The 24,117-nt window shown below is 39.5% G+C and overlaps 1 protein-coding gene across 1 annotated transcript in view; it reads right to left on the bottom strand.

Moving 5' to 3' along the window:
- The window catches only part of LOC140845376 (centrosomal protein of 162 kDa-like), an 88,045-nt gene extending 64,204 nt beyond the window's left edge, over positions 1-23,841 (bottom strand). The window contains 7 exon segments of the mRNA XM_073219456.1: positions 118-148; positions 6,515-6,951; positions 7,734-7,931; positions 8,270-8,416; positions 10,551-10,665; positions 22,371-22,481; positions 23,549-23,841. Of these exon segments, the coding sequence (XP_073075557.1) occupies positions 118-148; positions 6,515-6,951; positions 7,734-7,931; positions 8,270-8,416; positions 10,551-10,665; positions 22,371-22,379 (937 nt within the window). The 5' untranslated portion in view covers positions 22,380-22,481; positions 23,549-23,841.
- Positions 23,842-24,117: the final 276 nt, after the last annotated feature.

Genomic DNA, 24,117 nt, shown 5'->3' with positions numbered 1-24,117 from the left:
TGTGAACTTCAATTCATTAGATATCTAACAACAGAGATAGTGATTCTGAATAATTTAGATGCAATTCTGAACAGACCAATTTTTTTCCAACTAAAATATACAAATATAAATATTTACCATTAGCCAGCATGCCAGTTTTCTCTTCTTCCTAAATTAAAAGAAAACAATCATTTGACTTGAAACCAGTTACATAAGATGACCATGATGCAGATGGTAACAAAATTTGAAAGTCAGTGCTTTTCTCCATTATTAAAAGGTCAAGAAATGTGTCTTCTAGGTTTATTCTATCACTCTCATTCACCAATAAACCTACATGGTTAGAGAATGTAACTGTGAGAGAACTTCTACAAGTCTCTTCAGAACCTTGGCAATTACTAGTAATTAATTTAGGCTTTTATAACCTTGGTTAAGAGTTTCTAGATGCCATCTGTTCACCTACCTTGCTCAGAAATTCTATTTTTCAAACTTCAAGGTAACATGACTGTTTTATACATAATTCCTACTATTATACCATCACCAGTCATTTTCCTCTTATTGTTCAAAATGAATGATCAAATATAACTTGTAATCATTGTTTCATGCATATTTTGGAAAAAAATTTTCAAAAAGGCAGGCTATCAAATGGTATGGAAGTTAAAATTTGTCAAAACTGTAAGTTCCTTTAAAGTAAGTTTTCTAATTAGTGCCATCTACATTCTCCACTTGGATAGGCAGTGTGTAGGATCATCCCAATGAAAGAGCTCTAACTCCTTCCTATTTTGATCTTTACCCAGATGGCTCTCTATTAGGGTTCCATATTTAGGATGGCACATTTTCATGCAAGTTGTGCCAAATACACCGAACTATCACCTCTTCTACTGACCTATTTATTTTTCACAAAATATTATAATTGCCATATTACAAGTATAAATACCATTAAGTACCTAAGAATAATCATGTCACATTAATCTTTGTGTATTTCTAAAGTCATCTTATCTTTCCCTCCAATCTGAGTAACATAGACACCCAAGGACAAAGTATTAAGTAAATTTAAAAATAAGAGTGTTTATTAATACCTAAAAAGTGTCTCTCACTTCTATTTAGAATCTACGGTTACATAACATCTTCAAAACATCTAGTCCTAATACACAGTTCCAAAAGAGACCGTGTCTGGATCAAGACCAATATAACAAATAGTTATTATTCTACTATTTAGTATTAGGGATCTTCAAGGATAAATTTTACTTGGCAAGCAATATGGAAGAGAACACTTTGGCCAGTCTTGGTAAGAACTGCGATACCAGAGAACTAGAGTACAGAAACAACGAACAGGAAATGTAGTAATTCAGCCAATTAAGTTTCAGACAGTAATGTCACTATTAGTATAAATACTGAGGAGAGGGTATTTACTGTACTTCACAAGGACATGCCCTACCAAAGAAAAGTGTGTTTTAATATACCTGTTTATAAACACAAAGATCACAGGGTCAGAAAGTCAAATTTCAGAAAAAGACTGGATTACCAAAGGAAGAAGTCTGTATAAGAATAATTTATTAAAATGTTAACAGAAAGATAGCTTTAGATGCACCTTTTCTTGCAAAGATGTAATAGAATTCAACTCAAAAGACAGGTTTATTTCATTTCTCTTGTACTTCAATTAGTTATAAAAGTTTTACCTTTTTAATATTTTATATTATTAACTGACTAAAATATTATAGGGCTGTCCAAAAGATTTTATATCTTTAAAACAAATTTTAATGTTTTCAAAGACAAAAATCTCAAACTGTTTACATATGAACTGTTACAATTTTTGTTACAAATCATTATATACAAATTGTTACATATATTAAAACTCTTTCACATAAAAAAGAACACTGGAATTTTCTAAATAACAGTAGATATAGTTAAATTCACAAAACAGTTATCAAGAAATTACTTTGTATTAGACATAATTCTGGGCGCTAGGACTAATATATGATAATTAAGATTCTAATGTCCAAGGTAGGAATGACTGAATTTTAAGTAACCTCAGAGATTAGATTTGTTAAGTAAAAATGATGAACAAGTTGAGGAGACCTGGGAGGGTAGAATTTAGACAATACTCGGGTTTTGAGAACTCCCTGAGATCAGTGGAAGGAGGTGTAGTGTAGTGTCTGCGTGACTGCTGAGAGGTAGTATAAGCAACAGTTCACGTAAAACAGCATAGAGCTTAAGAGCATGACCAGGAGCCTGAAGGCCTGCATTCAATTCCTGGTTGTGCTACTTTCAACTGCAGAACCATCACCAGGTCAAAAATTGTCTTTGCCTCATTTTTCTCATCTATAATGTTGGGATGAAAATAGTACTTATCTCACACAAAAGGTCACTGAGAAGATTAAAAATGAAAGTGTTTAGAACAGTGACTGATATACACTATGCATTATATATACAAGTGTTAGGTGTTATATTTAGTAGTAATAATTGTCTGTTAGTATTATTATAGCTAGCATTGTACTTACTATGAACCAAAAGTTAATAAAGCCAAATATTATTTCTAATTGGGAAAAGTGCTAGTCAATTGTGAATTTTTAAAAAATAGATTTTGTCAACTGCACTTAGCAACTGAATAGTCTATAGGCAAATATTGTTGTCCAACATATTCCTTCCTCAGGAATTGTCATGAATAAACTAGGTTTGAAGTAGAAAGAAAATGTCACTGGTAGATAGAAATGAGATAGAGAAAACAAGAAATAAAGGGAAGGAAAACAGCACATCAAAGATTCCAGAAAGAAATACCAAAGCAAACTAAGTTTATACAAAAATGGAAGAATAAAACCAAGCTGAGAAGGTGGTGCCCCACTAAGAAATATCAGAGCTAATACCCAGGCTCTCCCATATTGGTTGGAAAAGGAGAATATTTGTAGTGTTCCGATCTTTGCGGGAGGAGGATGTTACACATACAAGGTACTATTTCTATTATTATATTCCCTACCCCTGTCACTTTGAAAATAGTATTTGCATAAATGGGAAATGTTTTTAAAATTCAAATAAACAATAATCAATTTAAAAGCTCTAAATGATACATTTTGGAAACATTTTTCATTGTTAGAAATTAGTTGCAAATTTTGATTCAAGTAGGAGGCACACTAGAGGACTTTCTCCTCTACCATGTTGGATTTTAAGGACTTTGTAAACAATGAGTCAACTGAACAAAATGTATGAAACAACAGTTTTCAGACACTGGACAACTGGCAGCACAAAAATTTGATTTCCAAGAAAAGATTAACAAGTGAGTTGATCCCTAACGTACTTGAAAGTATATACATTTTAGAAAGCTGAGCAGGGAATGTGGAGATCAAGATGGTCTTGTGTTAAGCAGACAGAGATAAGAGATCAGAAAAGTTGAGGCAATTGGAAGTTACAGGGCAGTGATAATGATAAGAAGTACCTACGTAGAAACAGAGCTGTAGTAATCTGCCTGCAGTCTCCTTGCAGTCTCCTTTGCTGAATACTAATCCATTCTTGTGCAGTTTCAGCAAAGAATAACTGGGATGGTTCAGGCTGGACAATTCCCAGAGTTCACACAGGGTAAGAAGACTGGGGCTTTAACCATCTTGAGTGGAATAAGTCCTCACTGTGAAGTAAGGGCATTCAGCAGAAACCTTAGGGGGGCTGTGCCTTAGCAGTAGTGCCAAACTCAGCTAGGTCAAAGGTCACTCTAGACTTCCTCTGATGAAACATAAGAGGCTGAAAGGATTAAACTGGCAGCATCAACTGCCAGAACGAAGCTCAACACTCTTTTAAAGAAGAAAACAAAATCCAGACAATTAACAATGTAAAAATCTACATATCCAATACCCAACTAAAAAAAAAAATCACTAGACTTACAATAAGGTGGAAAAAAATGGCCATAACTAGAAGTCAATAGAAAGAGACCCAGAAATGAACAAATGTTGGGAATATATTGGAACAAATGTTGGGAACACATGCAGAATATGCTCAATGCTGAGGACCTGAAAAAAAATAACCATGAGGGAAGAGACTAAAGAGATTTGGGGAAAAAAATCCAAAAGGAAGTTCTAGAGTGAAAGAAAAATCATTTGATGAATTAACAGAAGATTAAAGAAAAGAAGAAAAAAGATTAGTGAACTTGAACACATAGCAATAAAAACAGAAGCACAGAGGGGCAAAAAGCTTTAAGAAGGAAACAGTCTGAGTAACTTGTGGGACAGAATTCAGTTTTCTAACCTATTTGTAATTAGAGTCAGGGGATGGGGAGGAGGACAGAAATGATATCTGAAGAATTAATGGCCAAAACATTTTGAAAACAGAAAAAAACCCCACAATATATACAAAATAACAATAACAGGGATTACCAGTAACTTCTCTTTATTATCAGAAGATAATAAAATGAAATCATTAAAGTGCTCAAAGAAAAAAAAACTCTACCTAAAATTTTATATCAGGCAAAAGTATTTTTCAAAAACAAAGGCAAATATATTTTCAGACAAAAACAGAGAATTCACGGATAGTACACTTGCACTACAAGAAATTTGTGAAAGGAAGTTCTTCATGCTGAAAAAAAAATACTGGGTAGAAACTCAAAATTAATACTAGAAAGCAACTATATGAAAATTGCTAAGTGAACAGATCTTAAAATTATCACAAGAAAAGCAAATTATTTTTTTGTAATTATGTAAGGTGACAAATATTAACTCAACTTGCTGTGGTAATCATTTTGCAATGTATATATATGTCAAATCAGTATGTCGTACACCTGAAAAATAATATGTTAATTATACCTCAATTTAAAACTAAATTTTAAAAGATTCATTTCAAAATAAAAGTTAAAAAAGGAAATTCCAATCTGTGCAAAGGAATACAAAGCACTGGGAATGGTAAATATGTAGATAAATAGAAATTTTTATATAAATTTTTTATCATCCTTAAGAATTAAGTGATAATATAAAAGCATTAATATTAATAATAATAAGTAATAATGTATTTGGGGTTTTTAAGATACAGTATGACAAAAACTGCAGTGTTTGGAGAGTGTTACTGTTCAGACTTGTATAAACTAGTATAATATAGACTAATAAGAAAAAGACATATTGTGACTCATGGGGCAACTAAGAAAAAATACAGCAAACAGGTATAACTAACAAGACAAAAAAACGGGATAAAATGGAATGCTATAAATAATCCAATAGAATACAGGACAAACACAGTAACAAGAAAAAAAAAAGGATGGAGAGCTAAAAAACAAATGGCAAACAGTAAATAACCATTGCCAATGAATATATTTTTGTAAAGGGTATAAACATTTCAATGAAAAGTCAGAGGTTAATAGATTGGATAAAACACCAAATCACAGCTATATGCTATCTATAAGAAAATCATTTGAAAAACACAGGCACATTAAATATCAAAAGATATTAAAAGAAATACCCACTCCCCTCTCCTAACCATGCTTTGGTTTGCCCCGATCTTCGCACAAAAATCCTTTTTCCTGTCTTCCCACTGGTCCACTGTTCACTGCCAACAAACGATGCAGGAGGGCACTTGCAACAATTTCTTAGTAGTTCAGATTGTAACAGGGAATTCACTCTATTCGTTCAGAGCTCTTCCCAAGATAATACGATTTTCCTTTTAACTATTTTTCTCTTATTAATGTCTTTATTAAAAGCTATATTATCTTTTCAAATATTATAAATGTTAAAACCAGTGAAATTACCTGGCTGTTCATGTTTTGATTCATTCTCCTATTTATCTTCAGTAAATTCTGCATTAGCTTGATTACTGTAAAAATATTTACTTATTTAGTATTACATGTTAATAATACACCTCCATGCAATCCTTTGTGCTAGTTTTAAAAAATCTCTAATATTATATATTTTTTCTCAAGTACTCGTGTTCTGTGTAAAGCTAAAAATTCAGGAGCTATAAGGATAATGCTTTGAAACTAAAAGATTCTCAAAGTCTAAGACTAATTTTAACTGCCAAATACAAAGGGTAAAAAAAGTCACTATTTCTTAACTTCAAACATAAATATACAATTTTCTACCTAAATCTATCCATTTACATGTCTCAGGGCCCAGATATTCTTTCTACAGGGAAGATTAGGAATTGACCACAAGTGATGAGACCAGTGAAGTCTACGTGGAGGCCAGAAAAAAAATGCCAGGGTCAACATTTACATGCCAATAAGCAATTTAATCCTGAAATGAAAGCTGAATAGGAGCCTTAAACTAATAAATATTCAGACAAGCGACAAAGGAGCTTGAGCAAATCACCTACCGCTTTCTTTCAAACCAAGGAATCAGTTCTACCTTCTCCAATCCATCAACCTCATCTTTAGTGAGATCATTAGCAGATACAAGAAACTATAAAACTACAATAATAAAAACAGCAAACAGCATTGCATACTCAATGCTATGCAGCACTCTGACTACCTTGTTCTAGAGCAGAAATATCAGAGGGTAAGAATATTTTTAAGAAATAACAAAAAGTTAAGAACTATTACAAAGGGTGAGGCAAAAACTTGTGGCCAACAAGCCTGTGTGCTTAATCTGCACGGACACGGTGGGGAGGGGCAATCCGCGCAGGTCCTCGGGTGGCCCTTGGCAGGGCGTGCCGTGAGCTCCAAGCACAGGCGCTCCTTTCCCAGGGCGTTTCTCCGGGTTGTGCTGGCAGAGAGACCTGACAAAGCCAGCAACAGCATCGCCCAAAGAGAAGGCGTGGCTCCACTAACTGTAAGAGCAATAGGTTCCGCCAGCTCAGTGATCCTCTCCTGGGAAGCAGCCGACTGCGCGTGCAGACAGCCATCATGGCGCGGTGCGCTGCCTCCGAGGGCCTTGCGGGACATGGGGAACTGAGGGAAGTAACCATGACACGCGGGCACTGCTTTTGTTGTGAGGGATAGTCCTTCATTTCTGACCCAGGAATCCTGTCTCTCTAATCGGCATCCACGGAACTGGCAGGCTAAATTGTCAGCTTGCAGGGAGGGTAAAATGAGGCAGTAGTGCCCTGAGGAGACATGTCAGTCCCCGCACGGCTAGTTCATGACAGTCACTGTACTGCTTTATCCGCTGTCGGCAAGAACCTACGCAGCCTGAGGGGGCCAGGTACTGCACATCCAGGGGTTATTATTCTCTGCTCCTTATTTTATTAACACTTGGTGTTTGTGAAGTTGTAATCTGACTTCCTTCTGTAATTTTAAAACAAATTGAAAACTGAACCTGAGGAAATTTAAGATACCAGGAGTCACAACGGTGACAATGTCAAAGGTCTACTGTACGTACCAGAGGACCACTTCAGTCAACCAGTAGGATTTCCAGGATACACGGACACCTCCTGATAATCATCAGGGTGAACCATCCACGAAGGGAGGACACAGACCAACCCTGCCTGCTTCCCCTTCTTTCCTGTTCCTTTTCTCCCTGAAGCTATATCAGCTCCCTGGACTTTCTTATTTACCCTCTCTGTGGAAAATCACTTTCTAATTACTTTCCTAGTAGGATCTTTTTGGCAATGTACTGTTAGTCTCCGTATCTCAGGCATGAAATTTCAGATATCTGGAGGCAAAGAGGGCTCTCGAATACAAATCAACACACGCCATTCATGTAGCAGTGATATCCTGACCAAAATAATGAACAGAGAAAAGACTTAAAAATGAGATCTAACCTTTGCCTGTTACAATGTTTACCACTAAGTCCACGCAGATACCACCCTTCCAAAAACATACACATGAAAAGCATTTAATGATTAGTTTATGTTGAATTTACATGACCTACGTAAAGCTTTAAAATGTATAGAGTCATTAGAATCTAATTCCTTATTTAATCTTGAATAATCAATGGAAGATGTTAAGCCTTTCTCAAGCCTGGCAAAAAATTGTTCTTTTTCTTCTTGTTCTTCTAATGTGTCCAGCCCCAATCCGAGGACACTGTGATTGAGCTCAGAAACTACCATTTCTAAATGGGAAGCACAAATATATTTTATTAATGTACATAATTTTGAAAAAAATTAATTATAATGCCTTTTTTGACATTTATAGTAAATTTTTTAAAAATTAAAACATACTTTAATCTTTCACCCACCAAACAGATTTATATTCATAATCAATATGTAATGTTATAATGCTTTTCTAGATGTGTAATTCTAAGCTATTAAAAGAATTAAAGGCATGACAGCTGTTTCATGGTTCAGTCAGTAAAGGCAGCTCCAAGAGTGTTATGAATTAATTTTTGTAAAAATTCTGATTATAAGCACAGTAATTAGCCTGTCAGCTCATATCCCTTACATTTCTTACCATTTGTTTCTAAACTGTCAATACTTAAGACAGACGTTCCACTGCTCTTAAGAACCTGAACCCGTCTGGCAGAGGGCTCGTCTGTTTCCGTAATAGGCTGAGCGGTCTGCTTTGTTTTCAAATAGCTTACATTTGTTCCAAGCAGTCCTAGGGAGGAGAGTTAATATCATTAGATATTTATGTTTAGGAAATTTTTTTCAGTACTATATCAACTCAGTAATACTGTTATACTAATTTTGTGGACAGTAGCTACAAAATAAATCTTGGTTTACTAAATAAGTATCCATCAGACCTAAAATTCACAAAAGAAAAATTCAGTTCTACTTGCTAGCAGTAGATCTTATTAGACAGACTATTTCAAAAATTTGCATAGCGAGATGATAAATTTTAACAATTATTTTGAAGCACAAGTATTTAAAACAGTATACCATGCCACCTAAGAGTATCTTCAGCCTTATATGAAGAGAAGGATGTCAGTAGGTGAACTGGAAAACAGAGACAATTCCAGAAGGAAGAGAAGGTACAAAAGGTCCACAGAACACATCTGAGGGTGTGTGCAAAAAGGCCAGGGAGGCTGGATGCAGAGAGTAAGGGCGCATCTGGAGGAAATAAGCCCAGAGCGGGAGTTGATGGTCAGATCATTCTTGTCCTCTAGGCCAGGTAGGGGTTTGCTCTTTATTCTAAAAGCAATAGAAAACTGAAACACTGAGAAAGTTATTTCTCCCTCAGAAGGTTCTACACTTTTGATGTCAGGAATCATATCTTGGCTTTGTGTGCTAGTGTCTAGTACTCAAAACATAACATAAACTCAATAAATATCTGTGCTGACTGAGGGACCTGGTTATGGCCTTGGGCCGAGAAACCCTCTCCCTTGTTCAAGTGGATACTGTCAGTTTGCTTCTTAAGTATCCTTCTTTGTCTTCCTTATTAATCAAATCTACTTCTGACTGTCAACAGTTCCAATAGTACTTCATTATATAATATCCTTTTCAAGCACCAAAGGGGGAAAAGATTCTAAAAAAGAATTCCTTACATGCAAACTTCAGCACTGTTGCATGGTTTGGGGTTTTATGAAAAAAATGCACTGAATTTTTCATTAAGACAATTCCTTACTGTATAGTATTATGAAGAACAGAAAAGTGACTATCAAATTCACTCTAACATTCATGTATCAAACACATTTTTATTTACTGTTCAGAGCCAAGGGATACAAGAAAAAGATGTGTTTCCTGCCCTCACAAAGCTCCTAATCTCAGTGGTAACCTTATAGGCTAAGACTATCAACACAATATGTAGGTGTTTGTGTGGTGTTTGGACACCAAAACAAAGGAGAAAACAGCTGTTACAAAGGAAGCTAGAAGAATTAGGGAAGGAGTGCAAAAAAGAGGTAATGCCAAGCTTTACTGGACAGGAAGGATGAGAGGAAAGGAATTCTAGTGGCAAGAAAGCATGAGCTAATGCACAGAGGCATGGAGCCAATGGCATTTCCAGGAAATGAGGGATAACTGAGTGTGGCTGGAGCACATGGGGCCAGAAAAGGAGGGTTCTAATCAGACTACCTAGAGCACTAATCATCACATTAAGGAATCTGGGCTCAATTTTATGTGGAAAAAACAAAGCCATGGTAAATATTCCCCTAAAGAAGAGATACAAAAATCCTATCAGTTTATAAAATGGTGCTTCATGATCCACAAAGAGGGTGAAGGTCGGCACTTAACAGAAGTGGCCTGGGTTCCTTACAGACCCAGCAGTATCCCGTATAGCAGGCATACTGAAGAAACATCCCAGAGTCATCTCGCATTTGTAAACATGTGACCAGGAATAATTCTGGGAAAGCTGTACACAAGTACAGACAGACTCAATAATTAGTTTTATTACCATTAAAGCAATAAACTATTTTTTACTATTATAAGTAACAGATTGTGATATCAAAGTCTATAGATTTGTTAAAACCTTTTCAATGTGATGACTAATTAATATATTGTCATCATATTTTATTAAATCACCTTAAATTAATTTACCATTAAATATAATAAGTAAATGTACTGGTCATCATAATTTGAGAAAATATAAATTATTTCAATGTAAAGTAAGTGAATATGCAGAAGTATTTCTCAATTATGTAATAAGTAATAAAGAAAATCAATTCATACCTCAAAAATTCATGCTCTAAGTATTACTATTTTTTATATATTATAGCAAAGTAACCAAATCCAGAATTAAAGTCTTGACTGACCCCTTGTGGTCACATCATCTTAAATTAAAAATGAGTAATATTTACCACCATCTTCAAAATCATCTTCACTCATCCACCATGGCACTGTATCTTTCATTTTCACTTCTCTTTTGGGTTGTCTTGGTGTTTTGTTTGACTTTTCAAAAGATTCGTCTGAAAGCTGAATCAGATACAAGTTACTGAATTTAAATTCAAGAATCCCAGATTCATGACTAAAAATATTCAGCTGCCACACACATGAGCAGTACTCTCAGCAATAATGGATAAATTCGTATTTCTAAACATGTGGCCAAACAGGTTAAAAATCAAGCATTTATCTCTGAATATTAATTTAATATCCAGAATTAAACATGTAAACTAGTCAGGGAGAAAAAATCAGCTACAACAACAATGAAATAAAGACAAGGCGACCAAGCAACTTAATCAGGAAAGGAGAAAAAAGGATGCAGTCCCCTTCTAGACATTCTCTCAGACCTAAGAATAAATAATGACTGAGCAAAATTACCTAGCATCGGTCTAGAAGAACACAGAATTCTAAGATTGGTTAGAACTGAATTTTAGGCATTTACCAGAGAAATGAGCATTCATCGCAATGATTAATAAGCCTTAATAAGCGTTTATTTGTTCTTTTCTGCTCTTCAGGTCCAAATCTTACTAATTCTAAATCTCTGCTCTAACACCAAGCTACCCTCCCTTGCTTGCAGCCAATACTCTGGCCTTTGTCTTCACAGAGAAAAATAAAGACCTTCAGTCAAAAACCACCATCCTTCCCCTCACCCCGCCACTGAACTCCCCTACCAAGACACTGTCTTCCTGTCACAGAAGAGCAATTCTTTCCTCCTCTCCCAACAGAACCTGCCGAGGGGTCACTCCCAGCTCTCCTGGTTTTCTCGCCCTTGGGTATCCCATGTCATCTCGGAAGCTCCCCCGCCTCCTCTTTCCCCTCCTGCCTCCCCTCAGATCATAAACCTGCCCACCACTGCATCCCCAGGCCTAGCAGAGCACCAGGCACAACCGTGGAATGCAAGCACGAGCACTCGGGTCCACACGACCTTTTAAAAAAAAGAAAAAGCAAAGCAAAAACAAAACAGAACAACCAGGAAGAGTTCCTCATCCCCACCTCCCCTTTACTCTACTGATCACTTCTTTATATGACAACTTTGTGAGTTCACCACTCAACCCCTTAAAATCTGGTTCCCATTCAAAACAGCCCTCCAGAGACCAAAGACCGCCTACAACCCACAGATGAAGGATCCCTGCCAGTCATCCTGATCACATCACGGAATTTGACACTGGTGACCAACTCCTGCTGCTTGAAAGTCTTTACCTTGGCTTCACAGCATCACGTCCTCCAGGTCAGACTTGACCTCTGTGACCTTTCCCACTCATCCCTTTTAGGAGATCCTGGCTCTTTAACACTAGACTTCCCTTGTGTTCGACTAGGATCGACTCTTGGTCCTTTCTATTCTCATTCTACACATTTTGTCTGGTGCAGAAACCAACATTTATTTCATGCCTGCTCTTTTAGGATATATACCTAGGTTATGTCACCCCTTAAGTAATCTTAAGCAATCCTGAAGCCCAAGTTTCTACTGTGAGTGTTACAGAGCTGGGATTCAAACTGAAGCCTCTCTGACTAAAACCTGCCTGTCTTCCACTACCCTGTGTTCTGGGGTGACCTTATAAACTTCCACACTTCCCCCTGCCAACCAAACAATTCTACCTCAATGACTTGTAAGAATATAAGTTTTTAAATATTAAACAAAGAACTGATTGTCTTCCCTGACAACCAGGCACGAAGTAGGAAGAAGGAAAAATATTCTTTATACCATCTGAATTTTAGTTGCATCACTTTCCAATAAGTCTCTAAACTCACTATCACTTTGAAATGTGCCACTTCTCTCTCCTCCCTACATTTCACTGTTTACCAAATGCAGACAATCTGCCTGAGACTCAGTCTATTCCTTCTAAACCCCATGGCCTCATAAAAGTGTGGAAGAAGGAGTGTAGGCTTTAGGGGCCAGGCAGATTTTCAGACTTTAAAATATGCTAGCTCTGTTGTTTAGGGAAAGTTACCCCTTTTTTTAGTTTATACATCAGTTATAGTCATAGTACCACTGACCTTGCAAGGGTGTGGCAAAGATCAGAAAAAGAAAAGGAGAACACCCACCACCTACCACATAGTTGGTATTCTCACCTTCAACAATCTTCTGCTTTCCAGATTTCTATCATTAAAAACAATCAAAACAAAAAGCTCGTCGCCAGACAACAACAGTGCTGGCAAAGATAAGGAGAAACCGGAACGCTTCTCTACTGATACACCACTGTCAGGACATAAAATGGCACAGCTACTTTAGAGAACATCTGGCGGTTCCTCAAAAGATTAAACATAGAGTTACCATATGACCCACTGTTTCTACTACTAAATATATAAACAAGAGAAACAAAAACACAGTCCACACAAAAACATGTACACGATGGTTCATAGCATTATTCATAATTGCCAAAAAGTGGAAATAACTCAAATGTCCATCAACTGGTATGTGGCTAAACAGAATGTGATAAATCCATATGGAATATGGTTTTGCTATAAAACGGAAGTACTGATAGATACTACAACATGGATGAACCCTGAAAACGTTAAGGGGAAGAAGCTGATCACAAAAGACTCCATACTGTATAAATCCACTTCTATGAAATATCCATAAAAAACATATATTCAGAGACAGATTAGTGGTGCCAAAGGCTAGAGAAAAGGGTAACTGTTAATGAGCACAAGGTTTCTTTTTGGAATGATGAGATGTTGTGAAAGTGTTTGGGTTGATGACTGTATAACTCTGTGAATATACTAGAGAACCAGTGAATGGTACACTTCCAATGGGTGAATTATATGGCATATGATATCTCAATAAATCTGTAGAAAAAAAAGGCTGGTCTCACCAATCTCCTTATAAGCCAAGATATGTAAACCTATCTTGAACAAAGAGTTTGAACAATAGTTTATCAAAATGACTAAAGAAGTTAGCGTTGACTCTAAAATCATGGTTTTCACTGTAAAAAATGAGACATGGCCTTATACAAATCTCTAACATGAGGTAAGAGCTTCCGTGAGTTGAGGCTGTATATGAAAGGAAGGGAGGGAGGTAGAGGGAGAGAATGTCGAAGGGGTTGTAAATGAGGGTTGGGAAAAAAATCGGTCTGTAACTGCTTTCTTTTACAATGAAAATATTTCCTGTAGACCTAATTTTCAAAATGTGCCCATTTTTTACATTAAAAAACTCAATTTTCAAATAGGAAGTGGTACTCATACCCTGAATATCTGCTACATCTTGGCAATTGGTGAATGTTCTTTTAAATCCTGAAAACAATACTACAAACTAAGTACTATTTTTCCCATTAGATAATGAAACTGAGGTTCTTTCTACTATCAACGCCCTTTATGAACAAGAATGTTAGCGTAACAGTCTAAAATGTCTCTCCTGAATGTCCTGCAAGGCCTCTCCATGTAGATAAGTCCCTAGGATGTAGTACAATCCTCTTATTTATTCATTCAGCAAATATTTATTAAGCATCTATTCAGTATGGCAGGTATAGCAATGAACATATAGCCATCACATCACAGACCATACATTCTTATGAGAGGCAGAAACCAGACCTACACAAGTAAAATAATGAATCATGCTAAATGCCACACAGAGCATTAAATATGTGGTCCACTAAGAAGTGCCTTGGTCGTCACTTTTTTACTGGATAAGCTCTCTTAAGATGAAATCTTCAAGTAGTGGTATTTAAAATGAGATCTTTGACAGCCAGCGAAAAAATAGGGGAACAGCATTATTGGCAAAGGGAACTGCTAGTGCAAAGGTCCTAATGTGAAATGGACTTGGCATCCCTGGGGGAGAAAAAAGGCCACTGAAGTGTAAGTGGATAAGGGAGGAGAGTAGTATAAGGTGAGTAAGGTAGACATGAGCAAAATCACCCTGGGTTTTATAACCACAGGCAAGAGTTTGGGTTCTGTTCTACGTAATGGGAAGCCAACAGTGTTTTACATAGAGGAGGAACAGTCTGATTTGCAGAACAATCATGCTGGCTGCAGTGTGGTAAAGCAATGCTTGGGAACAGCTGCAGTAGCCCAGGTGAGAAGACTGTCCTGGACTAGGATGGTAACAGTGAAAAGGGAGAGGCCTAGGGGGTTGATAGATATATCCTGGAGGCAGAGTTACAGGGTTTGGCGCTAAACCTGTGACACTGGACAAAGGAAATCTCATTTACAATGGACCTGGGCAGCCCAAAGTGGGAGCTCTCACACCCTGCCAACCCCTCAACTGCAAAGCCTAGGATGACGCTTACCTTACACTTTCCAACAGGAAAAAGCCTACTTTACTCCCCCAGCAGGAGGCAGGAATGTTTTCTCCAGGCCCAGCAACAGCCCATCCAGTGAGAAACGTCTACAACTCAGCCAATGGGAAACCACCACCCTGAACTCTGGCTTTCCTCCCAACGACTTTCATTCACAGTGGCCCCTCCCGGCTTCCACTGTTCTCTATAAAGTAACATTCCTCTCCTTTGATCTCTGGGCTTGCCTATCGTTTTGCCACAGCTTGCATGTCCTGAATTGCATACCTAAATTGCTATTCCTAAATAAACCCATTTTTCTGGTAAAATAACTGGCTGCTTTATTTTCGAGGTTGTCGTCACTTGGTGATCAGAAGTAGGACCCAGATGTCCTCCAACAACACTGAGGCTAGTGAGCGCCCAGGTGCTGATTCCCTCTGAGCTGAGTGCTTTCCAGCTGACCCTGGGGTTGGAGGGTCAGTCCCTCTCGGATCCATGCTCCACCCCCTTTGCATTTTGAGCTCTCCAGCTTTATTCTGACTCTGTTTAAAGGCTTAGTCACTCTTGCTTTTGTGAAGGCTTTGTCCTTTCTGGTGAGTATGTGTTTGTTTTTCTGAACGTCTGGCTTTGAGGAATGGGATCCCAATCCTCTGAAGTCCCTCAGGAGAGCCTCCCTTCTGGGACCCCAGCCAACTTTAGGTTTAAAGCTATGGTCCCTCCTCATCTGTATTTTTAACCAAATGGATCAACTTAGCTAAAGATAATTTAGACTTCAATTGCTGTTATGAGGAATATTTGATCCCTCCAAAGTTAACCTTTCTCAAAAGCAAGTTAGAAGACCACAGCTCTAAAATTAAACAAAGTGAAAATAATGCCTATTTTAATTGGTACCAAATGTATCAGGACACTAAAATTACCTCTTTGCAATGTCCAATTTCTAAATTATCCAAGGCAAATAAATTACTGAAATAAGTCAAAATGGCTTCCGAGGCCTCTTTCCCTTTCCCCTCTTCTTTGTCTTTCAAGCCATCTTGTGTCAAGTCCTGCCTCCAGAGCCATTCTCCTTCTTCCCTTAAATTCTCTGCTTCCTTATTCTAATCGTCTCTCTGAGCTTTCTTTTTTCTTCAGACCTTGAACCTCTCCCTGCTCCGGCCTCCTCTGAACCGATCAGAACCTGCCCCTTTGAAGTTAAGTCCTCTGAGGATCTGACTGCCAAACCCTTAGTTTCTTGTGTTCCCTGGAAGAAAGCTGAATTACAAGCTAAAGTCAAAGACTTTTGCAAAGTGACTGAAGTTCTGCATAGATTAGCTGAGGAATTTAAAAATCGTTATTTAAACCTATCAACCCAGTAGTTCATATGCTTGTTGGTGAGGGCCAGGCCCAACACTGGCTGAAACTGGCCTGATGAAAAAATCCTAAAAGGGATTTAAAAAACCAGACCTCACTTTTGGCAGGAGGCTGAACCCTGGCCCTAGGCCTCCACAGAACTACAAGAGCTTTCCCTACGCCTGCTGACCGGATCATAATTCACACTTGCGCATAAAAGCCTGACGGACCTGTTCATAATTATCGCAATCAACTTCAGTTTTTAAGGAAAACTCTGGTCCTCTTTTGGATGTCAAATCCACTCAGGTAGCCCTTAATTCTGTGTTCATTAATGGATTGAGCCAAGATCATTGCCTTCTAGTTAAGAGGACCAGGATGGAATGGGAAACTATGTCCACCCCAGATCTAGTTAACTTAGCAAACCAGGTTGCCCACACTCTAGATGATTCGACTAAAAGGAAAACCACTAAAATTCTTCATTTTTAACTCCAACAAATGCAGGTCCCTAAACAAAAACAAAACCCACCTGAGCTCTGACACTACTGCAAAAAACCAGGGCATTGGAAAAAAGACTGTTACAAACACGCCCTCCAGATGCCTTCCGCCCTCTACCCAGTCTTTCCAACGTCCTCTGAGTCCCCAGTGACGGGGCTCCAAGAGATACAGGGCTCATCCCGTCCTCCCTCTGACTGGCTCACAGAAACGCCTCCTTAGACTGGGAATGAGTTTACCTGCCCTCTCCGATACTGAGCTACATTCTCAGGGCTCTGCCCACTGGAACAGAGCAGCCTCTGCCCCAGAGAACCAAAACGGTCTACACAGCGGGGGTCTCTAAGAAACCGCAACAGTTCCTGTCTCCACATATTGTGTCTCCACACCATCCCTTTGCGTTAGGTCCTCTCAAATATACCCACCATTTTCTCCTCAGGTCCTCTGACCTGATTCACTTACTGGGCTAAGATTTCTTGGAAAAATATCATGCTGGATTTTTTTTTCTTTAAAAAGGGGGAAATAATGATAGAATTTGATGGCAGCAATTAATATAAACCTGGGTGAATCAAGCCGCACTTCAACATCTTTTACTTGTTCCATCTCTGATGGCACTGGAGCTGGTTCTAAGGACACTAACCATTTGTCACTGTTGGGTCAGCTACCACCTTCCCTATGGGAAAAATTCTCAACTGATATTGGCAGAATCCACAGTGTACCTCCTAGTAAGATTCAAATAGATCCCTCACCACCTCTTCCCAGAGTTAATCAATAAAAACCCTATAAATAAAGAAACCATCCAAGGCATCACGCCTATAATAGATTATAAGGCTCAGGACCTCATTATCCCCTGCATTAGTCCTTGTAACACCCCTATTTTACCTGTAAGAAAACCCAGTGGCCAAGGATGTTGGTTTGCGCAGGACCTCCAAGCAATAAATAACATCAGTATCCCTCAGCACCCTGTTGTTCTTAACCCTATACACTACTAGCAACTATTCCTACTGGGATTTTTCACTATAACTAAAATTCCATGAAATTTTTTGCTATAATTGATCTGTGCAGGGCATTCTTTAGTATTCCAGTTGATAAGGCTAGCCAGTATCTTTTTGCCTTACTTGGAAAGGAAAACAATATGTATACCCAGACAGTATTGCTCCAGGGTTTTTCTGAGTTCCTCTTATTTCTTGCAAACCTTAAGAGCTGACTTAGATGACACGACCTCTCCTGGAGGCCCTACAATGTGTGCATGACTTGCCCCTCTGCTCCCTTTCCCAGGCATCTCCACAGGGGGACAGCGGTCACCCAGGAACACTTTCAGCCTAAGAAGAACATAAAGTCTCCAAAGAAAAACTGCTGTTTGTTCAAACTTAAGGTTCAATATTTAGGGTACCAATCTCGGAGCAAGGACTACATTTGGATCCAGCTTCACAGTATCCTGAACTTCCCAATACCTAAAACTAAGAGCCAATCATGAAGTTCTGCTCAGGCTAGCTGGTTACTGTCACAGTTGAATTCCAGGCTTCTCTTACAGCCCAATCCCTATACGTTTTACTAAGAAACAACAAACCTGACTCTATAATTTGGGAAATCAAGATAACATAGCCTTTGGGGCCTTAAAGAAAAGCTTAATAAAGTCCCTGCTTTCAGACATCCCAACTGTCAGCTCCCCTTTTTCCTTTTTGTATGTGAGAAGAAAGGGAATTGCCCTTCAAGTACTCCCCAAAAATATGGAAAGCATCATTAACCCATAGGGTATTCAAGCCACCAAGTGTGCCCTGGGGCCCACGGACAGCCCACCTTGCCTCAGAGCCATTCCCGCCATTGCCCTTTGGGTAAAGGCCACCAAGGAAATGACCGTGGGGTGCCTCCAACCATCCCTGTGCCCCATGAGGCGGCCCTCGTGAGTCCGCACCGCATCCAGTGCTTTTCGGCAGTCATCTTACCTCCTATGAAAGCCTTTTGCCAACTGCTCTGCTTGAACTCTTTCCCGCTGTTAACAACCTTAGTCTTGCTATTCTTCTCCCCTCTTTCACCGACAAAACCCATCGTAGCTGCTTGATGCTGAAAAGATCACCTTTTGACTCCATGATATGTACAGAAAAGTTCTCTAACCATTGCAGATTTTTCATGGTTTACTGATAGGTCTTATTTAAAAGATGAAAATGGTAAGTATCACGCAGGGTGCACTTTTTTAACTCCTTTCCAAGTCACTGAAGCAGCACCTTTACCTTCAGCCCCACAGGCCTAATTGTACGCTCCTTAGCTGGGCGTGTACCTTGGCCAAGGGTAAAACCACAAACATCTATATACTTATAATCAATATGCTTTTGGGGAAGTCCATGATCTTGAGATGTTATGGAAACAGCAAGTTTCCCTTACTTCTAATGGGATAAAATTGAAATGGCTCTACCGTCCAAGCTGGTTAGAAGCCATACTTGTGCCAGCTGCTCTGGCTATTACTGAGGTTCCCGGGCATTCCAGCTCTGACTCCCTGGAGGCCAAAGGAAACTACAAAAGATGCTGCTCTTAAAGGAATCAATAACCAAACCTCTGCCATGGTCCAAAGGAATGATTCAGCAAATGATCATCTAGGAAAACTGACAAGAGATGCCCAAAATGGACCCAGAAAGGTAGAAGCAATAACAGCAATCTAGTAATTGTTGGTTTGCTAAAAAGAGAGAACTCCAGCTTGGGCCAAGTAACAGTCTAGTCCTGCCAGAGACTAAAATCTCTATTACATGTCACTGTACATGCATTAAGTCACTGGTCTACTGACAAAATGACAGTCTTCCTGAACCAATACTGGTGGGGAACCATTAATAAGGCTGCAAAAAATACCTATTTTGCTTATCCACCAATCCAATATATAATTCTGAGAAACCCATCCATGAGACCCCTGCCCTAGCCTAGATTTGGCAAATGGGTTTTATTCTGTCCCCCCTCGTGGATATAAATGTTTTAGTCATGGCTCATATGTTTGTTCATTTTGACTGAAGCTTTCCCTTGTAGACAGGCTATGTTGCCTTCTGTGGCTAAAATCTTATTAGAAAATATTATTTTTACCTGGGGAACCCCTCTCAAATGTCCTAGTAACTGGGGAGCCCACCTCATTAGTCAAGTCCTTTGACTTTGACAGGTCTGTGCAGATCCTATAGCACTTGGACTACTTACTACCTTCAACCCTCAGGGCTACATGTACTAATGGCATTATTAAGACCCAATTGGCAAAATTTATAAAGAGCCTTCAAATACCCTGGCCAAAAGCATCCGCACTGATCCTTCTAAATTCCAGATCTACCCCTCTGGGACTCAAACTCTCTCTTTTTGAGACTGTTGCAAGGTGCCTGGGGCCCCTGGCTCCTGCCTCCTTTGATTCAGAGCTGAAGAAAGGAGATCTGCTCCAGCACTGCAAAGGCCTTATTGCTGCTGTTGAGAATGACCTGTGTAGTAGAACCATCCTCTCACAGCATGCTCCCAGGAGACAATGGCCGTGAACATCACACCTTGCAACCAGAGATTTTTGTCTGTTGGAAAAGATACCTCTACAAGTACTCTCTTCAATCTTGTTGGAAGGGCCCCTACCAGGTACTATTAAACAATCCTTGGGCTGCCAAGCTGCAGGGAACAGACTTCTGGATTCACGTGTTACCAAAGAGAGTACCAAACCCCGACTCGACCTGCACACCGACTGGTGACCTGAAAGTAAATATTTCTAGGAATTGAAGCAGATGACATCTCATGGAGACAAAGTTTTCCCAAGATGTCCAGACTAGTCCTGTGTACCCCTTTCTCACTGTTGCTTCTTATACTATATTTTCTCCCATTCTTCCTCGGACAGATAACACTCATCCACATTTCCCACTATTGCAAAAGGGTGAAACTTCTCTGATTGTTTCATTTGTCACCAGAAATCTCAATCTGTTCACAATAACAGTGATCCCTTAGTTTACACTCTAAGTAATGTAACCAGAATCCCGAAAGTCACTGCATGCCTAAACTGTTCCGTAGTTCCCCTTTATCAGGATAGAACACTAAATCCACAACTCTTGGTCCTGCTCAATTTAACCCAACTCCATATATATACATATATAATATATACATAAAAGACACTACAAAACAGCCAATGTAAGTTGACCCTTTGTAAGCTGGCTGTCATAGCCACATATAGGAAGGCTTTCTGTATGTGATAACATGGTATTTGAGCTTTGACTAAAAGATGCTAATACCTCTCTACCAACAATAGGTCCATAAATGCTACTACTTAGGAGGGAGCCCTATGTGCATCTGCTGGCTACCCTTTTCTGTGTGAACATTTTGGTAATGGCCTCTAGGCTTGGGTAGCCCATCACCTTGATGGCTGGAGAATAAAAGGACAGTGTGCTCTTCCTGCACTCACTCTTCTACGTTTTTCTTCATAACAAAACAGTAGCTTCCCTCTGGTGAACCTTCATGGGCACCTTAAACAACTTTCAAGAGGTGTCCGAGACTCCAGGTTTGCCTCCCCGGGGAGAGCCTTTCTCCCTCAGTGGGAATAAGTACCAGTGACAACACGATCAGCTGTCCCTCCCTAACATCAGGGGAGTCGGCCGCGTCCCTAGTCAAAGCAGAAGCAGCCCAACAAGGACCACTTGACTAATTGTCAGAAGCAGTTTTGGATGATCACATCGCCCTCTTTTACTTACTTTTTGAACAAGCTGTCAATGTGATAGTAACACCACCTATTGCACGTGTATAAACTCTGGGGAAGTAGAAACCCAATTCCGTAAAATTAGGGAATAAGCACAGTTACCACAACAAATTTCACCTGATTCACCATGGTCCTTTGATTTGTTCAGTTGGTGACATTTAGGCCTAGGGTCCTGGTTCAGAACCATCATACAATTTAGAATAGCCATGTTATTTTTAATTATGTTTGTATAATTACTTTTAAGTTTTATAACTGTTGACTATCAAACCTTTGGAGAAACAGTGTACCAAATTGTGATGTTAGCTCAGTGCTTCAAGATGATCTCCAATGTGTACAACCTTGAGAAGATATAGATTCGGATGGCAAATGCTTGAGAGTTCTCCATCCTAACCTCGAATGTGGCCTTAAATGGTTTCCAACTGCTATGCACTTTGGCTCTGACATGGGATACAACACAAGAAAGGTCATTCCTGGAACTGAGGGACACAGATGATCCAATTCCTGGTCAGTGATGCTTTCAAGGAAAGATCTTGATCAAAAGGGGGAAATGTGAGACTGAAAAGAGGGCACTTCACTTGAAATACACCTGGGAGGGCTCTCTCACCCCACCAACTCATCACCCATGGCAGAACCCGACAGGGGTACCTTAGTTTCCAACAGGAAGAGCCTATTTTCCTACCCCAGGAGGAGGAAGATTTTTTCCTCACTCAGCAACAGCTCAGTCAACAGAAAATCGTCACCACCCTGAGTTCTTTCTTCCAATGTACTTTTATTCAGAAGAGCCCCTTCCAACTTCCTCCTTTTTCCTCTATAATGTTCCTCTCCTTTGTTTTCTGGATTTGCCTATGGTTTTGCCATAGCTTGCTCGTCCCAAATTGCCATTCCCAAATAAACCCACTTTGCTGGTAAAATAACTAGCTGTCTTATTTTCAAGGTAGGCAGACTGTATCTTAGGGGTGAGAGAGAACTGGAAGATGAACTTATGAGACAAATTTACAATAAAACTTTTAAAAACATAAACTTACCTCTTTCATGAACTGTTCAAATTCTTCATCCAGCTCTTCTTTGGAATAGTAAGCCAAAATCAACAGTTTTCACTTCTCAAACTAAACATTCCACTGAAAACATTGAAAACGCTATAAAACAAGAAACAATAATAAACACCTTTTTGATGAAATCCACATTACATCATGAAAACAACCAGACTTAAACCTCAAACACCTCTTATTTCTCTTACGACTTATCATAAATGCACAATACGGACCAGTCAGCTGGACAAGAGATTCCTAATTCACTAATAAAACTGATCTGGAAAAGCAGCTTTCATAGTTTGTCATGCACTTAAGATCCAGAATTACATTTTCATTGTTAACATTGAATTGTTAAAAGATGGCTTCCACAATATTAACTAAATCTGTACATATTAGAGGGCTGTGTGTGTGTGCGTGTGTGTTAACATCTCTTAATCAAACCAAGTCCACTTGAAGAATCTTTTAAAAATTGTAAATTAGCAATCCAAAACACTTTCTTTTTTGCAAAGCACAGGACAGAGTTTTTGCACCTTATGGTTCAGCTATTTATCAATCCATATTAACAGTTTTGCGAACTAGATAGCTTACAGATATGGATGTTTCCAGATACAGATAAATGTAATTTTTTAAGACTCAGAATCTACCAAAAAATTAAATTAATGGAGTATTCAAACCAGAACGAATTTTGTTTCTTTTGAAGAGAACAAACTATACAGCAAAAACTATGCAATAGTGACTTGGAACGCAAAGCTCTCTTTGAATCCAACTTCAGATCTCCTACAGATTCTGGATTGTAGCTCCTTGAGGCAGCTCAAACTGCAGCTTATTTCCAGAGGCAAGGGAGGGAGCAGTATGTGTGCAGACCTGGATAATACTTTGCTCAACCTGCAGAACAATTCCTCCCACACACTGCGCATTTCCGATTCGGCTGAGAGTGTGTGTGGTTAAGGTCAGGGCCTCAGATCTGGTGAGAGGCGGATCCCCCCGGAAGGGCTCAGCTCCAAGGGGGCCCCAGCAGGAAGCGCGGGCTCCGTACTTGGCAGGAAGACAAAGACGCACTTGCAGGGGAGACTGGGCGGAGGGGAGAGAGTGGCCCTGGAAAGCGAGCCTGAGGACAATCTCGGCCATGGTGAACCGGGTGCAAGGCGAGCGTCCGGGACTCACCTACATACCTCTCAAAATTCCGCGCTTCCCCGGAAAGCTGTGGGGTCCGGTCAGTTGCCACGGTAACAGACTTCCGCGGCCCAGCACCGTGGTCACGTGACACTGGCCGGTCACGTGGCTCGTGTCCGGGCTGGAAAGTTGTATCTTTTAGTGGGTAGGAAGGAAGGTGGCAAAAGCCATGGCCCGGAATAATCTGGTGGATCAGAGCCGCCGCTGCTCCATCAACGAAGACTCCCGCGGCTTTCTCTGCACTCCTGAGAAGACCGGGTAGGGCCGGAGCTCGGGCATGATGGGTGATGTAGGCGCAGCCCGACGCCTCCTGGGAAATGTAGTTTAGCTCTCCCCCGCCCCCGCGGTCCTTTTATTTCCTGATTTCTCATCACTTCGCATCTTCTCTCTTCCCTACACTTGTCGTTTCCGCTCTTTGCTTTCCATGCAGAAGTTTTGAAAAATTTTAACTTACTTGATTTCCTCCATGTTCAAAGCCCTGTGGGGGCGTTTCAAGAAAAATGCGAACCTATGAGAAAGAGCTGTTGTCAGGATAGGGACTCTTCCACCATCTAGTGGGCAAGAACTG

Source organism: Manis javanica, chromosome 13 (assembly GCF_040802235.1).
Source record: "Manis javanica isolate MJ-LG chromosome 13, MJ_LKY, whole genome shotgun sequence".
NCBI lineage: Eukaryota > Metazoa > Chordata > Mammalia > Pholidota > Manidae > Manis > Manis javanica.
The sequence above is the reverse complement of the archived record's forward strand: the minus strand, read 5'-3'. Positions and strand labels throughout refer to the sequence as shown.